Raw genomic sequence first — 25,766 nt, forward strand, 5'->3', positions numbered from 1 at the left:
TCATAATTTACCCCCATACCCTGTGTAATCTGCTTTATCAACAGCTGCATGTTGCCCAGATTGGCAGGCAGCAAAAAAGTAGCTGGTTGCTTCAATGAAGGGGGAGAAGGCAAGGAATTTGGCAAGGAATTTGGCTGTGTACTATGGTAAATAAAATCTGTTTTATACACTAAAATTGATTAGCAGATAGAACTGGATCCTGTCCTTGGGCAGAATTTCAAAATGGAAGCACTATATCTGCACTGCAGGAGGGCACTGAAAGGTGCTTGGGTCATTTACATTAGATTATTACATAGCCATGCATCTAGCTAGATAGATATCTATAGCAAAACAGTTGGTGGTAATACTACCTGGACATCATTGGGCAGGTAGTTGTAAATCACTGCTTTTATTTCTAGTTGTTCATGTCGTCTGACTGAGTATGGTAATCTCAGGGATACAAAAAAGGCTTTGAAAACTGCAAAGGTGTGGGGTTCAGCTATGCAAAATCCTGAGATGAGAAAAAAAAGAGAGTTGAGAATTGCACACTTAACATCAGCTGATAAAAAGTTGAATGTTTAATCAAAAGTCATTGTCTGGGCATCCACTAGGTCAAGAGCAGGGGAGGGAGACAGGCATATCCTTTCAACTCACCTGCACTAGAGACCCATCTCAGGAATAGATGATTTGCCCTCTGGAGTCACTGACATGGTTTTTGGTTGGTAAAATTTAGCAGGAATGTTTGTAGCTTTTTTGGATGAAATGTGGTGTTATTACCACTACCTTTCTTGTGGCTTCCTGGCCATGTGGAAGTTAAAATGAGATGGTTTATAGAATGGAAAGAGTAAGTGACAGTTTTGATTGTATAATCCATCCTCCTTCAGAGTCCACTTTGTGTTGTTTTTTATAAATGGTAATAATTAAAAAATATTTATCCCTCAATTTCTGGCTGGGCTTAAATATGTCATAAAAGACAGGAGTAAATGTCACAACCAAAATACTTTTGTGCTTTCCAGTACAGGCTGTCTCATTCTGTCAACATAACACTGTACTTCTGTTTTAAAAAACATACGTTCTCTATTCATCTGTAAAAAAAAAAACAACAATAAAATACCCAATACTTATACCTTTTTGTGGAGATATGCTTATTGCTTGAACTTCCCAGGAAGTTATAGAGTCAGGAGCAAAATTTTCTATGCTAAGAAGCAAAATAAAATATATTAGGAAGTATGGATAAAATGTAAACATCGTTATTTGCCAAAGCTTGAGTATTGTAAGAGAAAAAAATAGTCCCTCAATTGTGGAAAGAAAGTACTTGCAAATATTCTGAAGTCATCTGTATCAGATAAAGCTAATATTTATATACATTCTACTGTACAAAAGTAAACATATTCACCTGGTTCTGTAATACAGTACCTATGATTTCCAGGGTTTTTCACTTCTTCAATATTCCACCACCAGCTCTCAGGAAAATAACTGCGCAAGTTGGGAGAGGTTTCGTAAAACTCTTCTTCTTGGTCATCATAGTCTGTAACACAAGAGCGGGGGTTCTGTTTGAAGTCTTTGGCTGCTGAACCCACCTTGCCTTGCAAACCTTACCCTTACCCTTGCAGGGTAAGAATTGTCACTTTGTCAAAGAGAAAGCAACATGAAAAATACTCTGAATGAAAAGACTTCATCTGGGTTTCATCTTCTCTTAAAAAAGAGAAAAAATGACTAAAGCTTGTCATTGAACAAAAGGCTAATTCTACTTTCCAAGTTCAGTGGTTTTCCACTACCAAACAACAAGACATTCCCCTTTAGCAGTGTGTAGCAAAGATTTTCCCTCTGTCCCATATTCATGACAGACAGAGCATGAAAGGGAAGCTCTGAGAAAAATGGTAGCAGAAATTACACTTGGAATGGGGTCATTGGCAACACAATTTGTTTGTTTGTCGGTTGGCTTTTGGTTTTGCTTTTTTTTTTTTTTTTTTATGACATGATCCCTGTGTGATCAGGGGAACTCTGGGGAGAAGAAAGGAAGGAAGGCAAAATTGTGCCTGGCTAAAGCGGCCCCTTCTCACGAGGTAGTGTTTGAGAGGTACTGGGTTGTTATAACAATAGTATCTCTAATAAAATAGTTATGAATCTGAGATCACTCAGAGCCCTGAGCACAGACAACAACCCTCTTCTCTGCTCCTCTATTTGCAGCCTTCTGGGGTGCTTGAGGGGCCAAGACCTCCTCCATAAAGCTGTTCCGCTGACTAGATGATTCCTGCCTTTTCTCACCCCAAGAAGTTATTAATCCCACTCTGACCCTCACAGTGCACAGTTGTGAAAATGCAATAGAAGCTCTGAAATACTGATGTGAAAACTTTCTCCTCTGCCCCCAGCATTAAATGCCCCTTAACCTCCATTGCCACCAAGAGAAAGGCATTTTTCTGTAGACAGTTGCATTCCAGAGTTCCTTACGTCGTGCCAAGCCCACTCTGGGCCTAGTCCACTTTTCTTTCTTTCTGAGGGCTGTGGCCTTCTCACAGCAGTCCTGGAAGGCTCTTCTGCATTCAGGGGAGCCAGCCACTTTTGTTAGCCTTTTCACACAAGAAAACCCCATAGGATTTAATTTCATTCCATCTTGACAGCATTTTTGTAGATCAGTGTTTTGATACTTTCTGGCTGCAATATAATTAAAGCCCAGAATTAGTGCTGTAGAAGTAGTGTAAAGGTGCTCATCATGCTCATTCCTGTCATTCTTTGCAGTTAGTTACTGCAACAGACCACCTTCAGCTGGGGACCTGCTCTCTGTTCTAAAACCAGTCCACAAACACAGGAGGAAAGCATGGGTCCTATGGCTTCCTAGATATTCTATTCTAAGCTTTCTCTTCAAATTTAGGCTGTAAACTATAAATGCTTCCTTGGCAGACTGGAATTAGATAACTTGATAGAAATAACCATGGCAGTGTTCTCCTTGAACAAAGAGACCAATTTCAGAAGTATGAGAGATTCCAGCTTTAAGTCTTCCTGTCTCCTGGCAAGGAAATACAGATTTGTGTACACGGGTTTTTGGGGGTTTGTTTGATTTTTTATTTTTTATTTATTTTGGTTTTTATACCAAATACTATACTAGCTCTTCTCTTAATTGGAGCACAAAGTACCAAAACCAGCACAACTTCAAAGCAGAATATAAAGAAAAGAAATATGATCTATAAAACTGTTTTTGGCCACACAAACAATTTTGAAAAGCTTTGAAACCGTGACTGACTCCATGACATGTTATCTAGTAGAGGTACTTCATATTTAGGATTATAAACTGATGAATTAGTTTCCTTCTGCAGCTGGGCCACTCTTTGGGTTAGTTTTTTGTGTTTTTTTTTTGTTTTTTCAATTATTTTGATAAATGATGCATTGGGTCTCACAACACAGTATGCACACTTGTGCTAGGTTTTGTCACTTAATGCAAGAAGTGGGACCATATCTTGGTATCCTTTACTATTCCATCACTTCTTGCTCCCTAGATCCCAGCCAGACCCTTTTTGACTCCCCCTGCTAAGCCTTTCAGGCCACCCAGGTGAGCAGACATACCAAGTCCTGACATTTTCCTCTGAAAATCCAGAGATCTCTTCTGCCTTTTGGTAACCTGGAGGCATTTATAGCCTGGGAAAGCAAAACAGAAGAGCTTGGTCATGATATTACGGCAGTAATAGCCTGATCATTCAGTTCATTCATGGAAGACCAGTCCTGGGACTTAACCTCATTCATAGAAGACCCATATTTTGATGGATTACCTTACAGCCCTAGACAATTTCTGCCTGCCCCAGCTATGATGCGTACTAAAGGACCAGCAGCAGTGATCTGGGCTAACTGAGCTGCCAGAACTCAGTGGAAGAACAGAAATAGAAAAAATCCACAGTCAAAGAAGATTTTGCAATATCAGGATGAAATGTTTCTGGTATTTAAGCAATCAGTCTCCCCAGATCTATAGTGATCTTGTACAAACATCTAAAGTAAAGGGCAGGTTGCACTTACCTTCCCGAATTTTGGATTGAATTGTATCTGATAAAAAAGCCAGACCAACATCAGTAAAAACTTGAGCACTATCTGCACCACCACCTGCAGAGCATCCAAGATCATACGAATTCATAGCATTAAATACCTGCCAAATAAAATAGCATAGGTGGACTGTATATGCTTGAAAAGTTTTGGTTATTTTTATATACATTAGAAAAATTCTTGTAGTCATTGACATGCAGAAGCAAGACAAACTGGTGGTACAAGCTGTGATTGGAAACTGAGGTTAAAGCTGAGAGATATTTTAGGTTGGCAGTGCTTCCAAGTAGTACCTTTTTAATTTAAAAGCTTGTCTGCTGTAGCATGGAAATCCCTATCTTAAATATATCATTAATCTTAAATAGATTTTAAATTGCAAAAGCAAAACCAGTTTCAGGTTTAGTAAAGCTGTGATTTAGCAATTGATAGCCATTAATTACATTTTTGATTCTCTTATTAGTCATGGAAATTTTTGCTTGACTAGTAGATATGATATTTCTTCTTACAGGTATCTTACTTTTTTAGCTGTAAGCTTATTTTTCTTGTTCAGAATAAAAACTGATTTATCAACCACAGCTAGGGCAACTGCTCCTGCATGGTCTGTTTCAATTTGCAAATTGACTTTTTCTGTTGGTTCATACATCTCTCGTTCTGTTCGCACTTTAATCTAAATAGAAAAGATTGAAACAAAAATATCACATTTGTTAATAAAAAGTGAAGACTCTTTGGGCTAGGAATACTGTCAACAGGGATGTTCCTGTTTTATGATGTTTCTGTCTAGGATCCTGGTTTTTTGAAGATGTAGATGCAGGTATCTCCTACTGGAGGACAATGGCAGGAGGTTAAAAGATGTCTCTGGGCAGGATAATGGATGCTGCCTTTCAATGACACTTAAACACCAATGGGAATTAAAGATGTGTAAAGGGTTTGCTGAACTAGGGCCTTCATAATTTTATTATTTTCCAGTGGAAATAAAATCACCATGAAATGCAGCAAAAGACTAATTAACATACAAAATTAGCTGGTTTAAACCAGGTAATCGTAGCACCTCCTTTCTATCTCACACTTGAATTTTTCAACATGACTGGATTCAGATCTGGTTCATATCTGATGTAGATACTTCTATGGTTTAGGAGGAAGAAGCCATGGTGATTGTGAATAAATAGGGAATTATTAATGGAAATGCTAACTTGAACATAACTGTGTTTTGTCATTTTACAAATGAAGAATTGGCTTGTATGTTAGAGATGGATAATTTTTGTTGAAAACTTTTTTTTTTCCAAATGTAGTATCACATTCTTTCACCCAAAACAACTTTTTGTTTTGGAAAAACATAATTTTAGAGAGCTGACACTTTTTGGCAGTTGTGTTTCATGATACTGGGAATGATTGCTGTGTCTTCCTTTTTTTTTTTTCATTTTCCGTTATGATACCAATATAAGGAAAAGGAGGAAGGTGAAAGAAAGGCTTAAAGGGGCTCCTATTTTGTTCACACTTCATTTTCTAATGAGAACTATATTTCTTTTACGTGCTTTACTCGCAGCTGTATCTTCTAGCCAGAATTCTCAGGACTCCCTTTTTCAGTAAAAATTAAATGTCTTTCACTTTTTTACTCCAGTCCTGCACTTGCTCTGCTGATACCCCATGTTTTTGTTTTTATTTTGGAATACAGTAACAAAATCTACTTGCTTTGAAAGTACCTTTCCTTCACAGACATCCATAACATCCACCCATACAGAGTCGGCAACAATCTCTTGATGGCCCTCATTTGCAATGAAGTAGTAAGCTAAAAAGCGAAAGGCGGGCACCATCTTCTCGGTGATTTTAAGGTTTATTATTTTGCTTGAAGAGGAGACCCTTCCCAAAAGCTCAACTTGTCCCTTTGTCACAACCTGCAGGGCATAAATCAACAGAAATCAAATATAGCGAATACACAGTAAATGGGGCATTATGTTGCATAACTTTCTATACATATATAGAATTTTCCAAGACTATTTCTGTTTAAAATTTATTTTCTTCCAGTGACATTTAATTGTTTTAATTCCCAACCTGCACACCAATAGCCTGGAGGAGACCAGCACACCGTACTTCTAACACAGGAAGTGTGATAAAGCCTCTGCTGCACTGATCATGAGGCCCAGGTTTGAACACAAATCTGTCCCACCTCACTCAGTCTTACAGCTCGAACAGGGGGCCCTAGATGACAGTCTTATTTTTGCCTTCTACAATAACAGGTCATCACCCCCAAGAAGGTATCAGCTTTGTTTAATGTGTGATCAGTATTGAATCTTTCAGATGGTGTGGAATGATTGGACTAGGAGGTTTCACCCGAAAGTATTATTCAGGACAAAGTACTATAGACTGGCCTACAACTGATTTCAGCCCATCTCTCATTATTTAATTTCTTTCTCCCCGTTTTATAGTAATTATATTCATGGCTGGTCAGAGGAGTAGAAAACAGACACAGTGGCGCTACTGATAGCGCTCCGCCCTGAACAAAATACACAAAGCTTTCCTAAACACACAACAAATGGCCTTGAGAAAGAAAAAAGACATGCTGCAGCCTGGTCTTAAACCCTCACTGCCTTCATGTAGATGATCAAAGTCTGGGAGAGAGCTGTAACACTGTCTCACACTACGCCTTCCACACACCTTGTCTGCCTAGCACTGAGCCTTCCCAGAGCCCAGCAGCAGCAATTCCAACCCTGTGCTAAGTCATCCAATGAAAATAAACCTCCAAACCTAAATTTAACTCTAGGTATACAACTATTCCTATATAGAGAGTCCTATTAAAAATAAATGGGAATTGGTGCCTGTGGTGCTTATCATCCTGGGAAATTTAAGCTGCCAAGGAAAATTAAGACAAAGAAGATATAAGGGGATTAAACACATTTTATGTTTAACAAATTCACTCCTGGAATGTATCCATTTGTCTCCTTCAGCAAAATAAATACTTTGCATTATTTGTCCTGGCTGAGCAGGATTGTTTCCTCACTTTTTTGTCTATAGAACCAGTTTTCAGATCTAATTTCAGGATGCTATTTAGGGCCATAACAGCCAGTGCTTTCATGGGTCCTTCATGGGTCCTTCATGACATTACCTGCTGGAGATAACACTGACCTACCTGTTAACTAAGATCAGGTGCAGGTAATACAGAGCAATGGTAAGATAAGAATTATGTGTTATTCATCAAATAAACTATAAAAGGCATTTTCTGAGATAGTCAAGGTCCCCTAGAATACAACTAGGTTTTCTAATTGCAGGGACAGAATCTTTGTATATGTATGATCTACCCACAACAAGGTGGGAGTTCTGTAATAGCTGAAAAAAAGCATTTATGTGAATCAGACCAGTAAAAATGATATCTAACGCTGGCTTATTATGAAGAAAGAATACAGATTGGAAGGAGCAGGAAATAATGAGATCTGGATTAGGAGAAATCAAATTGCCGTAGATATAGAAGTTATCCCTCTAGGATTTCGGCTTTCAAGCTGTCAATTTAGTATCTTTCAAAAATATTCACGTAATTATGCATACAAAAATTACCCTATATGGACCTATTTGTTCTAGACTGTTTTAGAAACTACAGGCTAAAATTTACAGCTATGTGTCTTTCTTCAGAAGAAAAAATTACAAAGATTTGTGTATTACATGTCCAAAATATATGCAGACATAAAAAAATACAGAATCATAAAAATAGTTTCTGAGAGGGCCTGATGGAGATCTCTAGTTCACCTGCCTGCTGTAAGATAAGCCATCACCAACATAAGATTAGGTCAGATGTCGTTTTCTCTAGCTGAGTGTTGAGTCCTTCTGAGGACGACAGTTCTCTAAACTCTCTGGGGAACCTTTACCAGTACCAGGTTCATCACTACAAGATTTTTAAAAATGAACCTTCCAGGCCATAATTTGTAGCCTTTGTCCCTTGTTATATTGCATGGCACCACCTAGGAAGGTTTTTCTCCTTTATGTTTGTAATTCCTTTTCAAGTAATTTTAGGCTGCTATTAACTCACTTAGCCTCTTCATCAAACTGAACAAGCTCAGCTCCCCCATCCTGACTTGGTAGATCAGGTTGTGCTGGGATACTCTGGTCTCTGTTGCCCTTTGATGGATCCCCCCTGATTTCCCATGTACTAGTAAATAGGTAGATGTTCTATGTTGCATAGTTTCTAAAAGAAATTACTGATGTGATACTATTCTGTTTACCATATAATAGAAATAGTCAATGCTTCCACTGCCAGGCTGACGAACATCATTCAAGGTGATATGTAAAGTATCTCCAGGTGCCATAACGGTATGCAGGATGCTGATGCTGAGGTAGTTCAGGGAAACAGACTGGTATCTTTCAGCTCTGATACTGGTTTCTGGTGATTCTAATTTTTCTTTTCCCTCTTCAGCCTTTACCTGTCAGGGAAGAAAAAGGCAGAGTAAGTGTCCTTCAGGAGACAGTATAGTGTCACCCTTCATTCAAATCTTGTCAGGTTATTCAGAAACAGCTGGGAAATGAGATGAATCACTGCTGAGAACTCGTTAGCAGAACCTGGCATCAAACAACAGGGTTTTGATTATTTTATTCTTTTACCCTTTTTTGTTTCCTTCTGTATTTGCACTAGATATTTTTCAGCCTTTGCTCCTTCTGAATGAGAACAAATGGCTCAAAATCACAAAGTGATTTTGTACTTAAACATCATTTGTCTATTTTTATATTGTGCACATAGTAGAACTCTCTCAAATGTACTCAAATGTAGATTACTGTCTGCATTGCTCAGGACTTTTCCTTCACCTTCTTATCATTTCCTGTCACTTCTCATGGCAATACTTCTTGCAGTCCCATTTCCATCCTTCATGCCAGGAAAATACATACCTGAACCACAAACCCCCCTACCCCCCACCACTACCATCAATGCATGCACTCCCAAAGATCTGATGTACAAGAGTGTCCACTTCAGTGAGACATTCTTCAGGCCCCTGGTCTCTCTAACCTATCTTACACAATCTGGACAAAGCTGTGCAGATAGTGTAAGAAATCATGTTCCACTCTCTGTGCTAATTTAATGAAAATAGATCATCTTCACAGTCATTAATGATTGTTTTATGAGGTATTCTCAGTGGCATATTTTTAAACCTAGATGTTTGGGTTTTCTTTACCATTATTTCAAGCATCTGAGCATCTCCAGGGATGTTAAATTTAAAGGGGATTAGACCCTCTTCATTAGAAAGTGCAGTCTTCTTCATTGAGGCATGTCCAGGCAAGGTAACAGTAGCAGTGACAGGTAGAGAGGCAGCAGGAGAGCCATCAACTGAAGTGACAGATGCCTATTGGAAAAAAATGTTTTTCTGTTACTTCAATGAAATGCCTGAGTTTAAAAACTGCCCACAAACCAAAATCAGTTGCTTTTATAAACTGGGAAAATACGAAACACGTTGGTGTTGGAAAATTTGGAATTTGGGAGAATGGGTAGCAACTGACTCAGTCTGGACTCGAGCTAATGGTAAAAATCTTGGAACACAACAACTGCCCAGATTTTCACTTAGCATCTATTAGATCTCAGCTGATCCCAGAGATATTTGTCTTTTCTCCACCTTATAATAAGGTAAATTTCTAACTTTAAGTCTCTGCAGAAAACTTTGTAGAAAAACTTGAAGGTCTGAAGTTTGAAAACTAAAAAACTTAAAAACTTTTTTTTTTAAAAGACAATACCCTGTTTTAGTTTTCAAAATTTGAATTTGATATGGGATTAATTTGATACATTATTACTTTAATCTTCTGATATGGAAGTAAGGAAGAGACTGCTCCACATTTTATGACGCCTTGTTGTACAGCACTGTGCAGATGACTTCCAGAACAGAAAACCAGCGTTTTCTGGCTTCAGTTTCCCTGCTTAGGATCTGTGCATGCAGAAATGAGACAAACCAGGCACACAAACAGTAGCTCTGTGTTGGACCTATTCCTAAAGGTCTCTGTTCTACAGAGCTCCCACAGGATCAGATAAGGATTTCATAAACAGGGCAGATATAAATCCCTTGCTATGGAGGCAAACAGAGTCAGCTTGATACTACATACCACAACAGAGAACGGGGCTCCGGGCACAAAATACTTTTTGGTGTTAGACAGATCAACAGCATAAGGAGATTTCACAAACTTCACATTGCTGAGTTCCTCTTCCCTCATCTCACCACCTGTTAATATCAAACAGTATGTGTTGTTATGAGAGCAGTAACTATGTGATCACATATTACCATAGCATCCATCATTTCTGTTTTCAATATTAATTGCTACTGAAGAACTTCTTGATAGGTATGCTCCCTGCTCATGTCTTGGATGAACAGCAAGACAAAGTTATTGGGAGTTGACTGTGCTTGTGCATATATCAAGTATCACGGTCTGATAAAACTGTGGGAAGGTATAAAAGGACAAGTAGGACTCACAAGGGCTAGATCATCTGCATCGCACAGTAGGTGTAGTACATATTCCTTACCTTTAGACTGATAGCTCAGCTAGCTGAGGTAGAAAGCAAGCAAAGATACCAAGCTCAACTAATAACTTTCTTTGTATGGAAGGAATAGATGAGGCTGAGGTGCTCAAAGAAGATCTCAAGGGGAGCAATTTATCTGTGCTCATACAGGTGTCTGGTATCACTTCAGATGGACTAGGGTACCTTAGATATCCTCACAGGGGTGCTTAACATGGGACAGACCGTACAGGAGAGTACTTACGGTAGACCTGAGTACTGCTGTAGCAGCAGTGGAATACCACATAAGATTACATAGGACATTTAAAGTAGCACTGGACATTTGTGTTCAGATAAGTGAATCCCACCCAAGGTTATGTTTGTCCAAAGAAGGGGGTCAGATGAAAAAGACTGTGATGCACGGCAGTATGAGCAAGCTTTGCAGTGAAGATTGGTACAGTGGACAAGATTTGACACACAAAGGGTTATACCAGAGAAAAATCAAGGTAAATTTTCCAAACTGTATCAGCTAAAGCATAGTGTACTCACTTGCAGTTTCTACAGTGGTAACAGCAACATATAAATGAAGTCCTTCCAGAGTGAAAATACTCTTCTCTAATTTCTCTTCCAAAAGTGAAGTATTTAAAGTAACTCTTCCTTTTCCATTTTGAATCTGAAATAAAAGTGGAGAAAAAAAAAAAAAAGTGACAATCCTCTACTGGTTTGTTGCCATTAGAATGAAAAAACTGTTGCTTATAGCATGACTACGGTATTATAGGGACCTATGTTTTGATAATTTCTGAAAGTATTCAGGTCACCACAATCAGAATAGTTCCACTGAACTCCAGTACTTACTGATAGCTGTTGCTCCAGGCCTGGAAGAAAGACTTTTCTCTCATTTTCATCCATTATGCCAAATCGCACATATGCAACACCTTGAATACCTTTCCCGTAAGTGTGTCTTTGGAAGGAAGAAAAGTAAGGAGATGAATCATTACATTAATAAAAAGCAAGCATAAATCAGACTAATTCTTTTTTGCTGAAACAAAACTGGGATATCTATAGGCATGCCATCTGTAACTAATAACTTGGAAACAAAAATTAGTCCCACTTACTGATAATTCAAACATGAAGACTTTTACTGCTCTGTGTGCAGAGAAATATATAGAGTAAATCCTATTGGCAGAGTCACATGTGGAGGCCTTGTCTGACAGAGTTTACACCCGAGTAGTTTGTTTTGTTTTGGTTTTTCTGTTTTTGTTTTTTCTTTTACAAATTAACGAGAACTCTAGTTGCATAGTGAGGTCTCACACAACTCATCCCGTTCACAGGAAGCAAGAGAGGTATCCAGTGTATTTAGATTGGATGAACAGCTAATTCCTTTGTATAAGACACCTCATGAACAGACCATTTAAAATAAGGGACCAGAGAATCATCTCAGGGACCTACATAAAGTATTTGGTAGCTCTGAAGACCTTAAGAGACAGATACTACCTGCTGATATTTTAATACCTACATTAGGCCAACACCATCTGCTCCATGTCTCTCCTATGGATTGATGCAGTATAGCATAGGAACCTCTGTCCAGAAAACCTCTGAACTCTCCATATAGGTCATGGAGACAGTGGATAGGGCACGTTGTTGCACCTGGCAGGCTCCTTACTCAACAAAACCCTGGCAGATGGCATCCTCCCGCAGCACAGCATGTAATGTGCTACGTGAGACCTGTCACAACTATGGTGTTGTCTTTTACTTGTGGAAATACTACTTCATGTCAGTTCTGTAATGACTTATTTTTGCTTAAACAAAGGCTCCTTCAAATTGACCTGATCAGCAGCACTGATCTATACCAATGAAACTAACTGAGAGACAGTTCTTAGGAAGACTGCTTAAAATGCCAGAACTAATAACCACGGGAAACAACAGTCAATATACCAAATAAGTGTTCATTTAATGCATGCCCAGTTCAGAAAAATAAATTCAATTATCATGAATTCCATATGCTGATTTTGATGAAAGTCAGGCAGGCTGGTGTAGTATCACTAAGACCTTGTCCAATAGACAAAAGAACATTATCCAGTTATTCGATTCCAGTTTTTCCTACTAAGTAATTACAATGTTAATGAGTAGTGAAGTATACATGAAGGAGTTGCACAGTCCATAAACTCAAAAGTGAGTGCTGCAATAACATACAGAGTTCCTCTTCCCTAGAAAGGATTAAAATATTAAACCCAGTTACCTGATACCACTTTATATCACAATATCAAGTAATCATGGATAAAGCTAGTTATTATTCAATAGAACCAAAAAAAGAAGTGAAGGTGCTCAAAAGGAGATGAAAAGAGTTGAGTTTGTTCAGCCAAGCAAAAGGAGGTGAATACAGGGTTCTGCCAGCACTCTGAATGTGTGCTGGGCAAAGGAAGGACCAGCACAGTCAAGGCAAAGAGCTCAAGGACAGCAGGCAGAAGACCAAGAGGCCTAGGATGAAATTAGACTAGAAATAAAACTCAATAGAACTTGAGGGCTGGAGGATCAGTCTTCCACTTAGTTACAGTGACAGGGTCAATGTAGTACATTTAGCCACTGCACCCTGTTTGGACCAAGTTAATTAAATTGAGTGCAGTGCTGTGCAGCTGGTTAGCACAGCACAGACCATGCCTGCTCTACTAAATGCCCTGTCTTCCACAGCAGGGTGGCCACATTCAGACCTGGGGTGTCTCTTGGTCTGTGCTTCCTCCCAGAACGTTTCCAGGAATTCTCTGGGGAGAGCTGTATAGTTGAGGCTGAGCCTGTGCCACGCACCAGCCAAGCCATCAGCAGCCAAACTCAGGGCTCAAGAACCTTCCCTGGAACTGTCTAATTTACTGCCTAGGTTACTCAAATACCTTTTCCGGTATTACCTTCAAATCCAAGCAAAGTTCATAATGTATGAGAGTAATTTTGCATAGAAGGAAAGCATCTAAGAAATTGTATCTCAAAAGAGCATAGAATCATAGGATGGTTTGGGTTGGAAGCGACCTTAAAGACCACCTGTTTCCAGCACCCCTGCCATGGACAGGGACACCTTCCACTAGACCAGGTTGCTCAAAGCCCCGTCCAACCTGGCCTTGAACACTGCCAGGGATGGGGGAGCCACAGATTCTTTGGGCAACCTGTGCCAGTGCCTCACCACCCTCACAGTAAAGAACTTATTTTTAATGTCTAATCTAAATCTAATCATCTTCCAGATTATTTCTCTCTCCATCTTCTTAATGTGTAAGGTGGGCAAGATATTTCTGGCCATTTTGGTGTACAGCTGAGAGGTAAATAAAGAAAGAACTTTCTCCTAGGAGGCAATCATTAGTATTTCCACTCCTAAGAAACTTGAACATTACATAGTCAAGAAGGCTTGATGTAAGTTGATGAGCCACTGTTAGATCACACAGCAAATCTAGATCTGCCAGTGCGAGATCGAAAATACCTGAGCCACACAGCACAAAATACTTATCCAATCAAGGTTCAGTCTCATTCTTCCGAAGTACTCAAAATATTTTGATGAGTTAAATTTTCATTGTCTGACTTTCTACATTAATAGATGTCTTAGGCCATTCTAACTTTCTAATTTGATATAAGATCAGGTGTAATTTAGTCTCCATGGAGCCCTGCCTCATAATCTGGCCAGTTTGAGGGCTGAGCTCTGTAGCCATGTCTCATCCAGATCAGTGTTGCACTACTCTGCAGTATTGCATGTGTCTGTAGTGATGGTCATGGAAAGTCCTCTGATCAACTGTGTTTATTCACCTGGAAACACCTCAGCACAAAATCGCTACTCTCAAATAAGCACTAGCTTATTACTTACAAACTTCACTGGGCTTTGAGAGAATTTGATCTCCATTTCTACTTGAACTACATTGAATAGCAACATCTGAAGCTTTAGGATGTTTCTAAATATTTAAAGCATAAAGTGTAAAGAAAGGCAGGTTATTGTTTTGTCTGGAACCTTATCTAGCAACAGAGAGCAGGATCCTAGTCACCTTTTTACTATCAAACTAAAGTATTCAGAAAATCTTGTTTCATTTTCATCACCTCCACTTGGGCCCAGATAGTATTTCACACTAATATCTCAAGTTAGTAGTGGAAACACAGAGTATATAGGATTAAAGTCAGATTCAAGTAAAGCCAGAAGCTGATTAATTGTTAATGAAGAGAAAAAGGAGGAAGCTGCAAAGCTCATTATCTACTTCTCTGCCTTGTAAAACAGCCTTGCCATGAGCACACGTACTCTGCCTCGATATCAAACACAAAGCTGTCATTCCAGATGTGGTAGTATGGCTGAAGTGGGATGAGTTTGACTTCAAAAGATGGAAGCTCTACATGGAAGAAAAAAGAAGATAAAAGGTCACAACATGCAAGTTTCAAACTTATCTTAAACTCCTGGCATGTGGTAACACCCTCTGAGAAGATGCAGCAGTGCTGAGAGGATGTTTTAGTTTGACTCAGTAATGCACTTCTGAAGCAAATCCGATCATCTTCCCTTATACTGCTTTACTTCATATAGTAGAGCAGTTTTAACGCACACAAAAATGATTTACATTTTCATTTATAATGAAAAAAAATCAATTAAAAATTTCATTTACAATAAAACCAAGCCAGAAGATAAGCTTTAACTGCTAACAAATGGGCATTAAATGTCCTGAACCAGAAGCAGTCTGAGGTAAACCCACCCTGAAATGGAATGAGTGTGAATGAAGTTCTCAGCATCAGCTATATCACTCTGCAATTTGTTCCTATAAAGCCTAACTATCTACTACTGTAAATGTAACTAGAGAAATTTGCTCCTGGATTTAGGTTTTACAGAGGATGCTGTAGCCTCCACTATAATGTTATACCCACTAGCTAAGGCAAGCCCAGTTTTATTAAACTGAGATTTTAATAAAATCCTGAGAATTTCTTTCATCTTTAAGAAAAAATAAAACAAACAACCCCACTCTAAATTATAGTGCAAATAAATCAAGCCATTTCTTACCCCAAATTGTTAAATTCCTACATTTTTACTTCTTTTGCAATGCCCTTACTTTAAAAAATCTTCTCTCAGTATAGGTACAACTCTAAGCAACTTCAAAACTGAATTCTACTGAGAGAAAATAGGCAGCTTTCTTTTTTATTCTAGTCTTCACTGAAAGCTTTGGTCAGAATTGCAATGATTTTAAAATGGAGCTCATTTCCATTTTTTTTTTTTTTCTGGAGTAGAACCCTTCCAAAAAAGGATATCTTATGAAAATGTTTAAGTTACTTAATTTGTATAAAAATAAAGGTTTTTTTGAACTGTAAGTGGAAGGCGCACAAAGCCAGAGTTCTTTTGTGCATCAGAGAGAGCAATGAGGCACTGAAACACTATGAATTTTGTTCTTAGTATCTAATTACTGCCAGGTTTAATCACTATAATATATCTTTTAGCACATAGAGATGACTTCATGTATTTATAGCGCAAATTACATATTCTCTTACCATAAATTTTAACTTCAAATTCAGCAGAAACATTAGACATTTCATATTCATGAAACCAGGCTTTGATTTTCCAAGTTCCAGGCCTGAAGATCAGATTCAGCAGAAAAAAGTTGATTAGGATTCTTTAGGTATTTTTATGATGCTAATATATTTAAATTATCACTAAATGCTGATGTTTTCCTTGCCTTGATCTCATCCCAAACTAATTTATTAATGGATTTCTCTTTGCTAGGAGCCAGAAACATATTTCCAAATGTCCTAGGAAACACTCAAAAAGACTTCATGAGGAACTGCAAGATAAGATAATTGCAAGCCACATGTAGCATGCACTGCCTTTGAAAAGTCCCAAGAAATAGGTAATTCACCATATATTTCCTATAGCTGTGATGTCAGAATCAATCTAACATGCAAGAACACACTGAATATTAAGTAAAAGCTTGACTGTTTGAAATCAGAGGTAATTAATTACACTTTGTAAACAGAAGTGCTCTACTTAGTGTAGTCAATATGGTTGAGCAGATAGGTAAGCAGTTTACTAAATTGTTCCTTACCAAGAGAAATGTTACTAATTGCAGCATATTAACATTAAATTCTGGACTCATCTCTATAAGATGAGGTGCTTAAAGGTAAAAAGATACTAACCATAGGTTCAATCCCTGCTCCATGGTGAGAGAAAATCAATTTTGAAAGGTAACTCAAACAAATCAGCAGTTAAAAATGTTAAGTACTTCAACAGATAAGAGGAATGAATCTGGGTGGTTTGATCCTGCTAACAGGAAGTGGGATGAGTCCTCCTCACTTTAGACATTATACTGTGAGGTCTCTGATCTGCATAGATCCCCTTGGGCTCCTTGACAGACAATGGAGAGAAACAGACAGTGATGTGACGTGGTTCATCTCATCCTGACACAGACATCTAAAGCAGCTCAGATGAATCACAACCTAAATATCATAGAATCATAGAATCATAATATGGTTTGGGTTAGAAAGGACTTTAAACATACTCTAGTGGAAACTCCAGCCCCCCTTCCCCAGGCAGGAACACCTTCCACTAGACCTGGTTGCTCAAAGCCCCATTCAAACCTGACCTTGAACACTGCCAGGGATCTCAGTGGCAACCTGTGCCAGTGTCTCACCACCTTCACAGTGAAGAATTTCTTCCTAATATCTCATCTAAATCTACCTTCTTCCTTTTTAAAGCCATTCCTGCTTGTCCAATCCCTATATGCCCTTGTAAAAAGTCCTTCTCCAGACTTCTTGTAGACCCCCTTTAGGTACCGGAAGGCTGCTCTAAGGTCTCTCCAAAGTCTCTCCCATGTCAGAGAAGGGAGTGTGGGGTGACACACTTAGGTATAGACCCCTGCTTGACAGTAGGCACCAGAGCAACCATGCTTGGTTAACTGCTGTCTCATGCTGCCAGTGTGCCATGGTACTTCCCAGGTGCAATCAGAGCACAACTGTCTTCTTTAGTGCACCTCCTGTTCTGAAGAAATGGTAAAGCAGACAGTACAGAAAGAGAGGAAAACAGGAGCATAGCAGAAAGAGGGGAAGTGAAAGACAAGACTTGTTTTTATCTTGAAGATAGTTCTGCTGTGAGACATTTTGACATGTGAACTGTTTCAATGCTCAAGGCACAGCAGTAACGTACTCAGCAATGTCAGGTATTTCAAAGTTTTCAGTGAACACTGCTTTTATTTTCTGGTCTGACTTTTTAACCACCATTCCTTTTGAATTCTGTTGAGAGAGAAAAAACAAACAAAATTGTACACCAGGTGTCAAAAGTCTACATCCAAAAGCTCAGGTTCATATGCTAGTCCTAACGAAGAGAAAATGCTCTGCTTGTTTTCTTGCTTTAATATTCACAGCATGTTTCCCTCCATGCTCCTGAAATTAGCCAAAAATAAGTAGACATTTCTCAAAATGTGTAAATACAGTTTTCTGGAGAGAAGGCATAGTTATAATTTTACTTTCAGATCTTTTTCATAGTTCCTGTGCCAAAGAATCACTCATTAACTTTTTTTTGTCTACTTACTAGCACAGCGACTGTAACTGTGTCATCTGCTGGCCTCATAGCATTGTCCAGAATGAAGATCCTGTATTTTACTGTTTAACAGAAGAATAAATTTTTTCACATATTTATTTCTGGCCTTTCTAGGTAGCAATTATTACAAGCTCTGAAATGGGTTACTAAATTTAAGATAAAACATTTTCTTTTAATGAAAAGAAATCTGAGAAAAATAAAAGAAAAATAAATGCTTTGCATGTTTCACAACCAAACAGATACCTTTTAGAAGCAAGTTCCAAAAAATACCCAAGGAGATTCACTCAGTATTGTATCCCTTTTACAGTCAAGGCCTGCAACCAAATTCAAGAACTTTTTTGACTTGTCTCTCTTGTTAATTCAATTTTTAAGTAACAAAACAGTTGCAGTCTTTAAGTGAAAAGGATGTTGGTGTTGAAAACAGAAGCAGTAAGAGGTTTTTCACAGGTTTCTCACAATTTTGCTTTCCAATGGAAAGCCATTGTTAGGCTTTTTGACTAAAAAAGAACAGATTTTGCCTGGCTCCTATTAGAAGAGAGAATGACTTTGTAACTCCGGTGACATTTCCGCATGGGTTAATACCATGTGCAGAGCACATCCTGTAGAAGCCCTGTCTGTAAAAGGTGAGTTTAAAATCTGGACCAGCTGGTAAGGACAGAGGTAGGAGGGGTTAAATGAGAAGGATGTATACTAGGAAGATTCAAGTCACTGTTGCTTTTTCTAATCATGCCCTTGTAGTATTTATATTTGACATCTGAAATGCAGCATTTGTATTTTAACCTTTGGAATTTGGTGTGTATATAGGCTTATCCGTCTGAATAAAAATGTAGCCTTTCTTGGAAGACAGGAGGATGCGAGTGCTTTGAATGGTCTGCTTATAAAGGTCTCTGCTTTCAATGACTAGCAGAACATATGGCAGATGACTCCTCTTGAACAGATCCTGTCGTTGAGTTCCTGGCTTGACCTGAAGAAGACAAAAGAAACACACCCCACCCCACCCCCCCCAAGAACCTGGTAATTTTGGAACCACACAGCTAACGCCCAAAACACCTGAAGTGTTTAAATCATTTTATGAACACTATTCAAATACAGATACTAAATTATATCTTTCTCACTGAGCGTTGTATCTTTCTAATTGGGTGAACATTTCTTTTTTAAGTATAAATGCTATCTAATCCCCCATTTTCCACCATAGAAATACATATTCTTCTGTCCAGTGGCAATAACTCAAGCCCAGTGACATTTCTTTAGTCTATGTGCATGTTAAATTCTAGTTACCATGTCATTTCGAAGTTGTAGCAGCTTCTTTTAGTCCTTCACTTGCTGAAATCCTGGCTATGAGATTAGAGCTTTACCTCATGGTGGTTAATACAATGTTTCTAAACATCATGCTCAAGAAGAACCTGATCTGAAAGCTCAGGTTTTAGCTTTGTGAGTAATCAATCCGAGCTAAACTGAGTCTTGCTCTGTGCTGTTTTCCAACCAAATAGCCCAAACAAGTACTCGAACTAAATGCTGCCAGACTTCAGAGAGACATGTCAGAAGCAAATGGTGCAAAACAGGATGCGAAGAATTAATCGATTTACACGTTTGCAGAAACATCACAAGCTTTGGTCTGAGAAACTGCACGTTTCAAGGTTTCTCCTGTTTTGTAAAAATGGGCAGTATGCCAGAGGCAGTCTTAGTTTAAATTATGCAGAAAACCAAACAGCAATAAAACAATTACATGTTTTAAAATTTAATTTCATCACAGATCTACAGTGACGAAAAGCTCTTTCATCACCATGTGATGAGCATGCTAGTAGGGCACAAAAGAGCACCACAATCATCACTGAAATTATATTTGTGATTGTTTTATTAGCTGTTTGGGTGAATAGGGTGCTGCTGACACTGGAACTGGTGTTTTGCCATCTGTGTCTAAGGATCAGTGCTGTCTCTGTTCCAGTGTATTCCTAGTACAGATTATGGATTTTTTATCACCAAAGTAAAACATTTACATCACTATGATGGTAGACTCACCATTAATTTTTTCATGTCTTGGTAGTTGTTATTTTGGTTAAGGTTAAAGATGACCCTCTCTGATAGCAGCTGATTTTTTGTCTCATCTTTGAAGTATGCAGTAACTTGCACAGGATGTTGTGCTCCGTGGACTTGAACTGTTATTGTCTCATGTGTACCCAAATGTACCACATTTGGGGCAGTAATTAGAAATCTAAACCAACAGAAAAACAGATTGTCCAGTATGAAGAATGATTTTTGCATAATTAAAAAATGCCCTTGAAAGGGGAGGAGGGTTTGATATTTCTGCTCAAATATCTCATCAAAGCTCTTGTCTGGCCATGGCAAACACCTAAATGCACTTGATCCTGGCGGTAACAAAACAAGAGTCTCCTCTTCAAAGTCAATTTGAAGGACTTTGTTAATGCTCTATTGATTTGCTCAGTTACATCTATTTCCCAAACAGAGGAATTTGTCCAACTAGAAGAACCAGTATCAACATATGTAAATGTCCACTCAAATAGAGGATAAGTACAGAAAAATTCTGAATCTCTCCCAGAAGTGAGACCTTTGCTTCCTGCATTGCAGAAATCAATTACAGAAAGGAGAGTTATTCTTTCCCAACCAGTCTAGTAAATGTCATAAACTAAAGAAGAGCAGACAGCAATAACAGCATGAATATCATGCTTCAGCAGGACATTTGAAATTGTTTGTTACAGAATGGATATCTCTCCCCTTACAAGTTCCTTGAAAAGGCAGTTTTACTTTTCCCCTATTTAAGGTAATACAAATTCTCAGTGGTAAAAAAAAAAAAAAACAGGCTTTGTTGATTCTCTATCAAAACCTTTAGCATTTCCTACTTTCAAACAATTTGTTAGGAGTGAAGAATTATTAATAAAGTGTACTTACGATGGTGCTTGCTGTGCGCTGGACAACAGCAAACAATAGCTCATCAAAAATAGCAGCCTTTCCATTGGAAAACTCTACATCTGCAAAACAGAAACACCAAACAGCCACTGTCAATCTCCCCTTGAGCTGCAGGTTGTAAGGAATGTTGTAAGGAATGAGCCGATGGCATACCGCAGCAAAGAGCATTGCCTATCCTGGTTATTTATTAATAACTAGCAAAACTTTGCAACCAATAATGATACACATGCTAGTGATACACAGATTAAATAGCCTGGGAAGAGACATTTTGGCCCGAGCCACAGTTTTACATGTGATTATTCATTCATTCTCTTCCTAGATTCAGCGTTTTCACGATAGCAAGTAGAGGTCATGAGCAGAGAGGAGTTTTCACAAATATGGCAAAGGCAATCCCCAAATTCAACAAGACGCCATGGCGAAAAAGTGTCTGTTAAGCACTTCTAAATGGAGACAAATGTAAGTGACAGGTCCCTTCTCTATTAATTTTACTTCTTCATATCTTCTCTACTTAGCTTCAGGCATCTCTGTGGTCCACCAAAGTTGAGAGAAAGCTCCTGGTTTAGACAGCACCAAAGGAGTTGTGCTGGAAATCTACCCGTACAACTCAGTCCCAGTTTGTAGTCCTTGAAGGCATTAATGCTCTAACTTAAGTGGAATTAAAATAGGTGTCTTTCAGCTACTCACAAAGTTTTGCTTTATGGTCAAGACAGAGGGCTTTTCCAGAGTGTAATTAGTCTGATATTAGCATGAGCACATAAGATGATTCATCAGTTGAAGGCACTTCAGATTGCAGAAAAGACACACAGTCTCTTAAAAGGCAAGATACTCAAAAAAGGGGACAAAAAAAGTATCTGAGGAATAACTCTGCAGGATTCAGTTTTGGTCAAGGGCAAATGAAATAACAAACAAAAAGTCTTACTGGGTTTCATTTTTGCAAGCTTTTACTGGATTGTTGTCCCACAGACATAATTTTGTTGACTAATGAAAAAAGAAAATTGCCCATCTGATTAACAGGAAGGTCAAATCCCAGAAATGATTACATGCCCGTCCGAATGTTCTGGGGATAAACTGCCCTTTAATACACCACATTTAAATCTGTGTCTATAATTATTAGCAATGGATGCCTTAAATCACCACTTCACTATTTGTAAGGGAAATTCATGCTCACAGAAAGGGCTGCTTGCACTGTGAGGGTGAAGAGGCCTCCATCTCACCCCACTCCTTGCCTAAGAGACATACTTTTCCTTGCTCTTCAGACAAGCTGCCTTAAGACAAGGAGGTAGGTGAATAGGAGAAGGTGTAAGGTGTCAACAAACCAGTTCCCTATTTTACACTGGGCTCTTCACAAGTGCTGTAGCTCCCTCTGACTCAAAATCAGACAGATGGCAAGTGCTTTCTGTCAATTGGTGGTCCCAGAAAGTACCAGCAGTAGTAGCAACAAGAATGTTTCTGGCTTCAAACTCGCCTCGGCAAAGGCTAAGATTTGCCTGCTCTAAGCATAGCTTTTTTCAAAGAGACAGTTGCCTTCACCCTTCCTCTTGTGGTTTCTACTCTCATTTCAGCTGTCAGACAAGGGGGAGAAGGTGAGAAAAGGTACCTCACCTTCCTAAGGGCCCAAATCCATGCTTTTTGGGAGATGTTTGCAGGAGATAGAAATGGGCACTGTTAAGACCAAAGTTACTTTCACTCTGCCCTCCTTCCCCACCCTCTCATTTCCTCTGCAGTTATGCCCTGAAAAGAAACAGTTTATTTCCATGTCAAAATCACATAATTTTCCTCAGGGCCTCTGGCTTCCAAGGCCCAAGCTGGATGGTGAGGAACAGCGGCAATTTTCATCACCAATATGGTCTATGCTCGGGACAAAGACAGGTTTTGTGGAAGAAGTTCTGGTGGGAACAGGGCTCATGCTCTCCCCAGGGAGCAGAAGAGGCTTGTTAAACTTGCAGCTGGTAAAATAAGAACTTCTCACTCCTACATGAACAAAGAGAATGAGGGGAGCTAATTAACAGCAGCAGAAACTGTGGAGCATGCTAAGGCTCTGCCCATTTTCAGAAACAGTTTCATTTCTCGGTCTATATGGCTACTGTCCAAGGTCAGGGCTGATGCAATCACTGAGTGGTTCCAGTGACAAAAACAGGAAAAGAAACTAATATTAATGGATCCTTTATATTTTAATCTAGAGAAATAAAACATAATAATAAAAAACTGTTAACATCCACAAGGTCAACACCCCAATACCCTCTTGTTGAGAAACACATACAGAAATATCCCAGCTGAAAACTCAACACAACCAACATGGGTTTCCTATTCCTGAAGTCACTGGAAAGGCAACTTTGCACAGTGGGTCACACCAAAATCTCACTGTTGTGCCAATCTTTATCAGAGAGGAGGAGAAGTGCTTTCCATTGTCCAGGCTGGCTTATTTGTCAGGGGACTCTGCTCTGTTTGTACAGCTATACAAAGAGCCAACTACGAACTCACAGTGAAACATTTTCACAGATTGCTTTTTAAAGGGGACCTTGCAAAAGCCATTTTTTTGCTTTCAATTTTTTTTTAATTGGATTTGCACACTTTGGCTTCCTTGTGAAGTATGGCTAGGTACATGTGTGTACTTAATGGTGATCCATAGCAATGTGTTGCATGACCATGCTATACTTGAATTTAAAGAGGTGTTCTTAAAAAGGCGTTTGTTATCCATAATATAAACAAATAATTGTAATTAAATAAGGATTTTTCTCTCCATCTCTCACAAAAAAAAAAAAAAAAAGAGCAAATGCATACATAACTTTTTAGGCTTAAAATTCCTTATGCTTTATTTGACTGTCTATGAGTTTATATAAAATGATCATTGTGCTTGTTCTCTGGTATCACAGATTTTTCAGATTGGCTGGGATTTTGATTCCTAGGAATATGGAAAATATTCCAGTTCAAAGCCACGTTAAAATATAACAAAATGAAATGAACTGAAATAAAAAAATGAAAAAATTAAAAATGAACTGAAATAAATAAAATAAAATAAAATAAAATAATAAAAATTTCTCCAGCATATGCATGAAAGAGAGAACACAGAAAACTCACCATAAAATAACTTCTGCATCCATTATTTTTCTAAAGACAAAGTCCTTTTCTGTTTACTCACCACCTACTTTTCACCTATTGATCCTTCAACTGACCCACAATCCAGTCCAGTGTGTGGAAAAATGGTCTGAGATTAATGTATGTGTAAGAAGAAACTAGTGAGCTCTGAATGTAGGGAGACAGACTCGCATTATTTTGAATATATGCTATCTTTCTTTTTACTAGCTTCATTTGAACTTTGTAGGTTTTCATAGTCTTTTGAGTACCAGCAGTAGTGTTTGTTCTTTGGCTTGAAGTGCTTCCAAAAAAGCTTTTTCCCCTTAATCTCACTAAATACTAACAAGACCGAACTTTTATTTCAGTTTCTTAATGCACTCTTTCACCTTTTCCTGGCAGAAGAGTACAAAGGACAGCTTCTCAAAGCACATTTTACAAATAAGCACTGTGGTGATATCCTCTTTGTCGAGTTATAGGGAATTATGATAAACACAAAAGGCAATGATTCACTTCTGGCATTTCAGAAAATTACATTTTAAAATCTGCTTTCAACAGCATGAAGTGTGGGTCTAATTTGAATGGTTCCTCTTAACGGCAGGATAACTTCTCTTTAGCTTCAATGTAAATCGAATATGTAAATTTAGATGATACGATGATACTTTTTTTCTTTATCATAATCTGGTCATGAATTAAAAAGTTAATCTAGGCTTCAGTTGCTTTTACCATGAAAAATTGTCCTTTTTGTCTATATTTTCTTTAAACATTCTGCATTTAGTGCTCCTAAGAGTATCTGCTTAATCCCCAAAACAACCCAAGCTCCTAAATGAAAATAGAAAAACCCATGGATATATCGGTTTTCCTAATACAAACAGATCAAGCAACCAGCCTTAGTTTTTTCTTATGGGTTCCTCCTTCATTTTTCCAGTAGGTAGGATTGATTCTGTGATTTTCTTAACATAGTGCCAAAAAAAGAAAAGAAAAGAAAAGAAAAGAAAAGAAAAGAAAAGAAAAGAAAAGAAAAGAAAAGAAAAAAGAAAAGAAATTTAGTATTTGTGAAAAACACACAAACCCAGCACTGCATGTGGGGATGAAATGGGTTGCGAAAGTGATCTATATAAAAGATTATGTATTTTTTTAGGTGAAAGAATAATTGTGTTGTACTACAGACATAATATTTCACCCCACTGTAGTAACACATCCTGGGTTTTGGGTTAAATGTTTGTTTGTTGTTTTTTTTTTTTCCTCTGAGTAACAGAGCTTTTGGTACCTTTAAGAAATGTAGGTCAAATTTAATAAATATACCGACTAGAGCCTTGCTGAGAGAAAATCCATTGACTGCATATGGCCAGGAGAGGAGATGTCTGAAAATGCAGATGGCTCTCTCACCCCAGGTGAAAGAAAAGAACTGCTGGAAAAGAGGAATGAAACAACTTGGCCTAAATCATAATGGATATTTGGGGTACTGCCATTGTACCCAAACATCCTGAGACTGTCTACAGTCTTACTCTCAAAACCATCCTTTGTGTTTTGTTATTTTTATTTTTTCTTAATTTTCTTTCGATTTCATTGTAAACCCCAAAGAAAACCCATTTTTTTCCTTGCTATCAACTGTAACAAATGCACATAACTTACAAAATTTAATATATTTCAAATATTTTGATCTTTCCCAACTCGTCCATTTTTATTTAATGGACTTTAATGAACATAATTGTCTCTTTAGGGCATTCTTCTCCTTTTCATGGGAGAAAAAGACAGGAAGTTAAAAAAGCAAAAGGCATC

The 25,766-nt window shown here is 38.2% G+C and overlaps 1 protein-coding gene across 1 annotated transcript in view; it reads right to left on the reverse strand.

Moving 5' to 3' along the window:
* Positions 1 to 21,046, reverse strand: part of LOC133271443 (complement C4-like) — a 42,005-nt gene extending 20,959 nt beyond the window's left edge. Inside the window, exons 1-20 of the mRNA XM_061457455.1 lie at positions 20,895 to 21,046; positions 20,007 to 20,199; positions 18,768 to 18,951; positions 17,979 to 18,049; positions 17,595 to 17,680; positions 15,947 to 16,029; positions 14,721 to 14,808; positions 11,315 to 11,420; positions 11,009 to 11,132; positions 10,072 to 10,187; positions 9,156 to 9,323; positions 8,214 to 8,411; positions 5,706 to 5,897; positions 4,523 to 4,672; positions 3,985 to 4,111; positions 3,541 to 3,612; positions 2,431 to 2,634; positions 1,396 to 1,507; positions 1,107 to 1,177; positions 351 to 490 (exon numbers count right to left, since the gene is read on the reverse strand). Coding sequence (XP_061313439.1) covers positions 351 to 490; positions 1,107 to 1,177; positions 1,396 to 1,507; positions 2,431 to 2,634; positions 3,541 to 3,612; positions 3,985 to 4,111; positions 4,523 to 4,672; positions 5,706 to 5,897; positions 8,214 to 8,411; positions 9,156 to 9,323; positions 10,072 to 10,187; positions 11,009 to 11,132; positions 11,315 to 11,420; positions 14,721 to 14,808; positions 15,947 to 16,029; positions 17,595 to 17,680; positions 17,979 to 18,049; positions 18,768 to 18,951; positions 20,007 to 20,199; positions 20,895 to 20,959 — 2,550 coding nt within the window. The 5' untranslated portion in view covers positions 20,960 to 21,046. The remainder of the gene's footprint in view (positions 1 to 350; positions 491 to 1,106; positions 1,178 to 1,395; positions 1,508 to 2,430; positions 2,635 to 3,540; positions 3,613 to 3,984; positions 4,112 to 4,522; positions 4,673 to 5,705; positions 5,898 to 8,213; positions 8,412 to 9,155; positions 9,324 to 10,071; positions 10,188 to 11,008; positions 11,133 to 11,314; positions 11,421 to 14,720; positions 14,809 to 15,946; positions 16,030 to 17,594; positions 17,681 to 17,978; positions 18,050 to 18,767; positions 18,952 to 20,006; positions 20,200 to 20,894) is intronic.
* Between the last annotated feature and the right edge of the window lie 4,720 nt (positions 21,047 to 25,766).

Source organism: Pezoporus flaviventris, unplaced genomic scaffold, assembly GCF_033815535.1.
Source record: "Pezoporus flaviventris isolate CSIRO_AGI_PZ_B2104156 unplaced genomic scaffold, CSIRO_AGI_Pfla_v1 ptg000025l, whole genome shotgun sequence".
Lineage (NCBI taxonomy): Eukaryota > Metazoa > Chordata > Aves > Psittaciformes > Psittacidae > Pezoporus > Pezoporus flaviventris.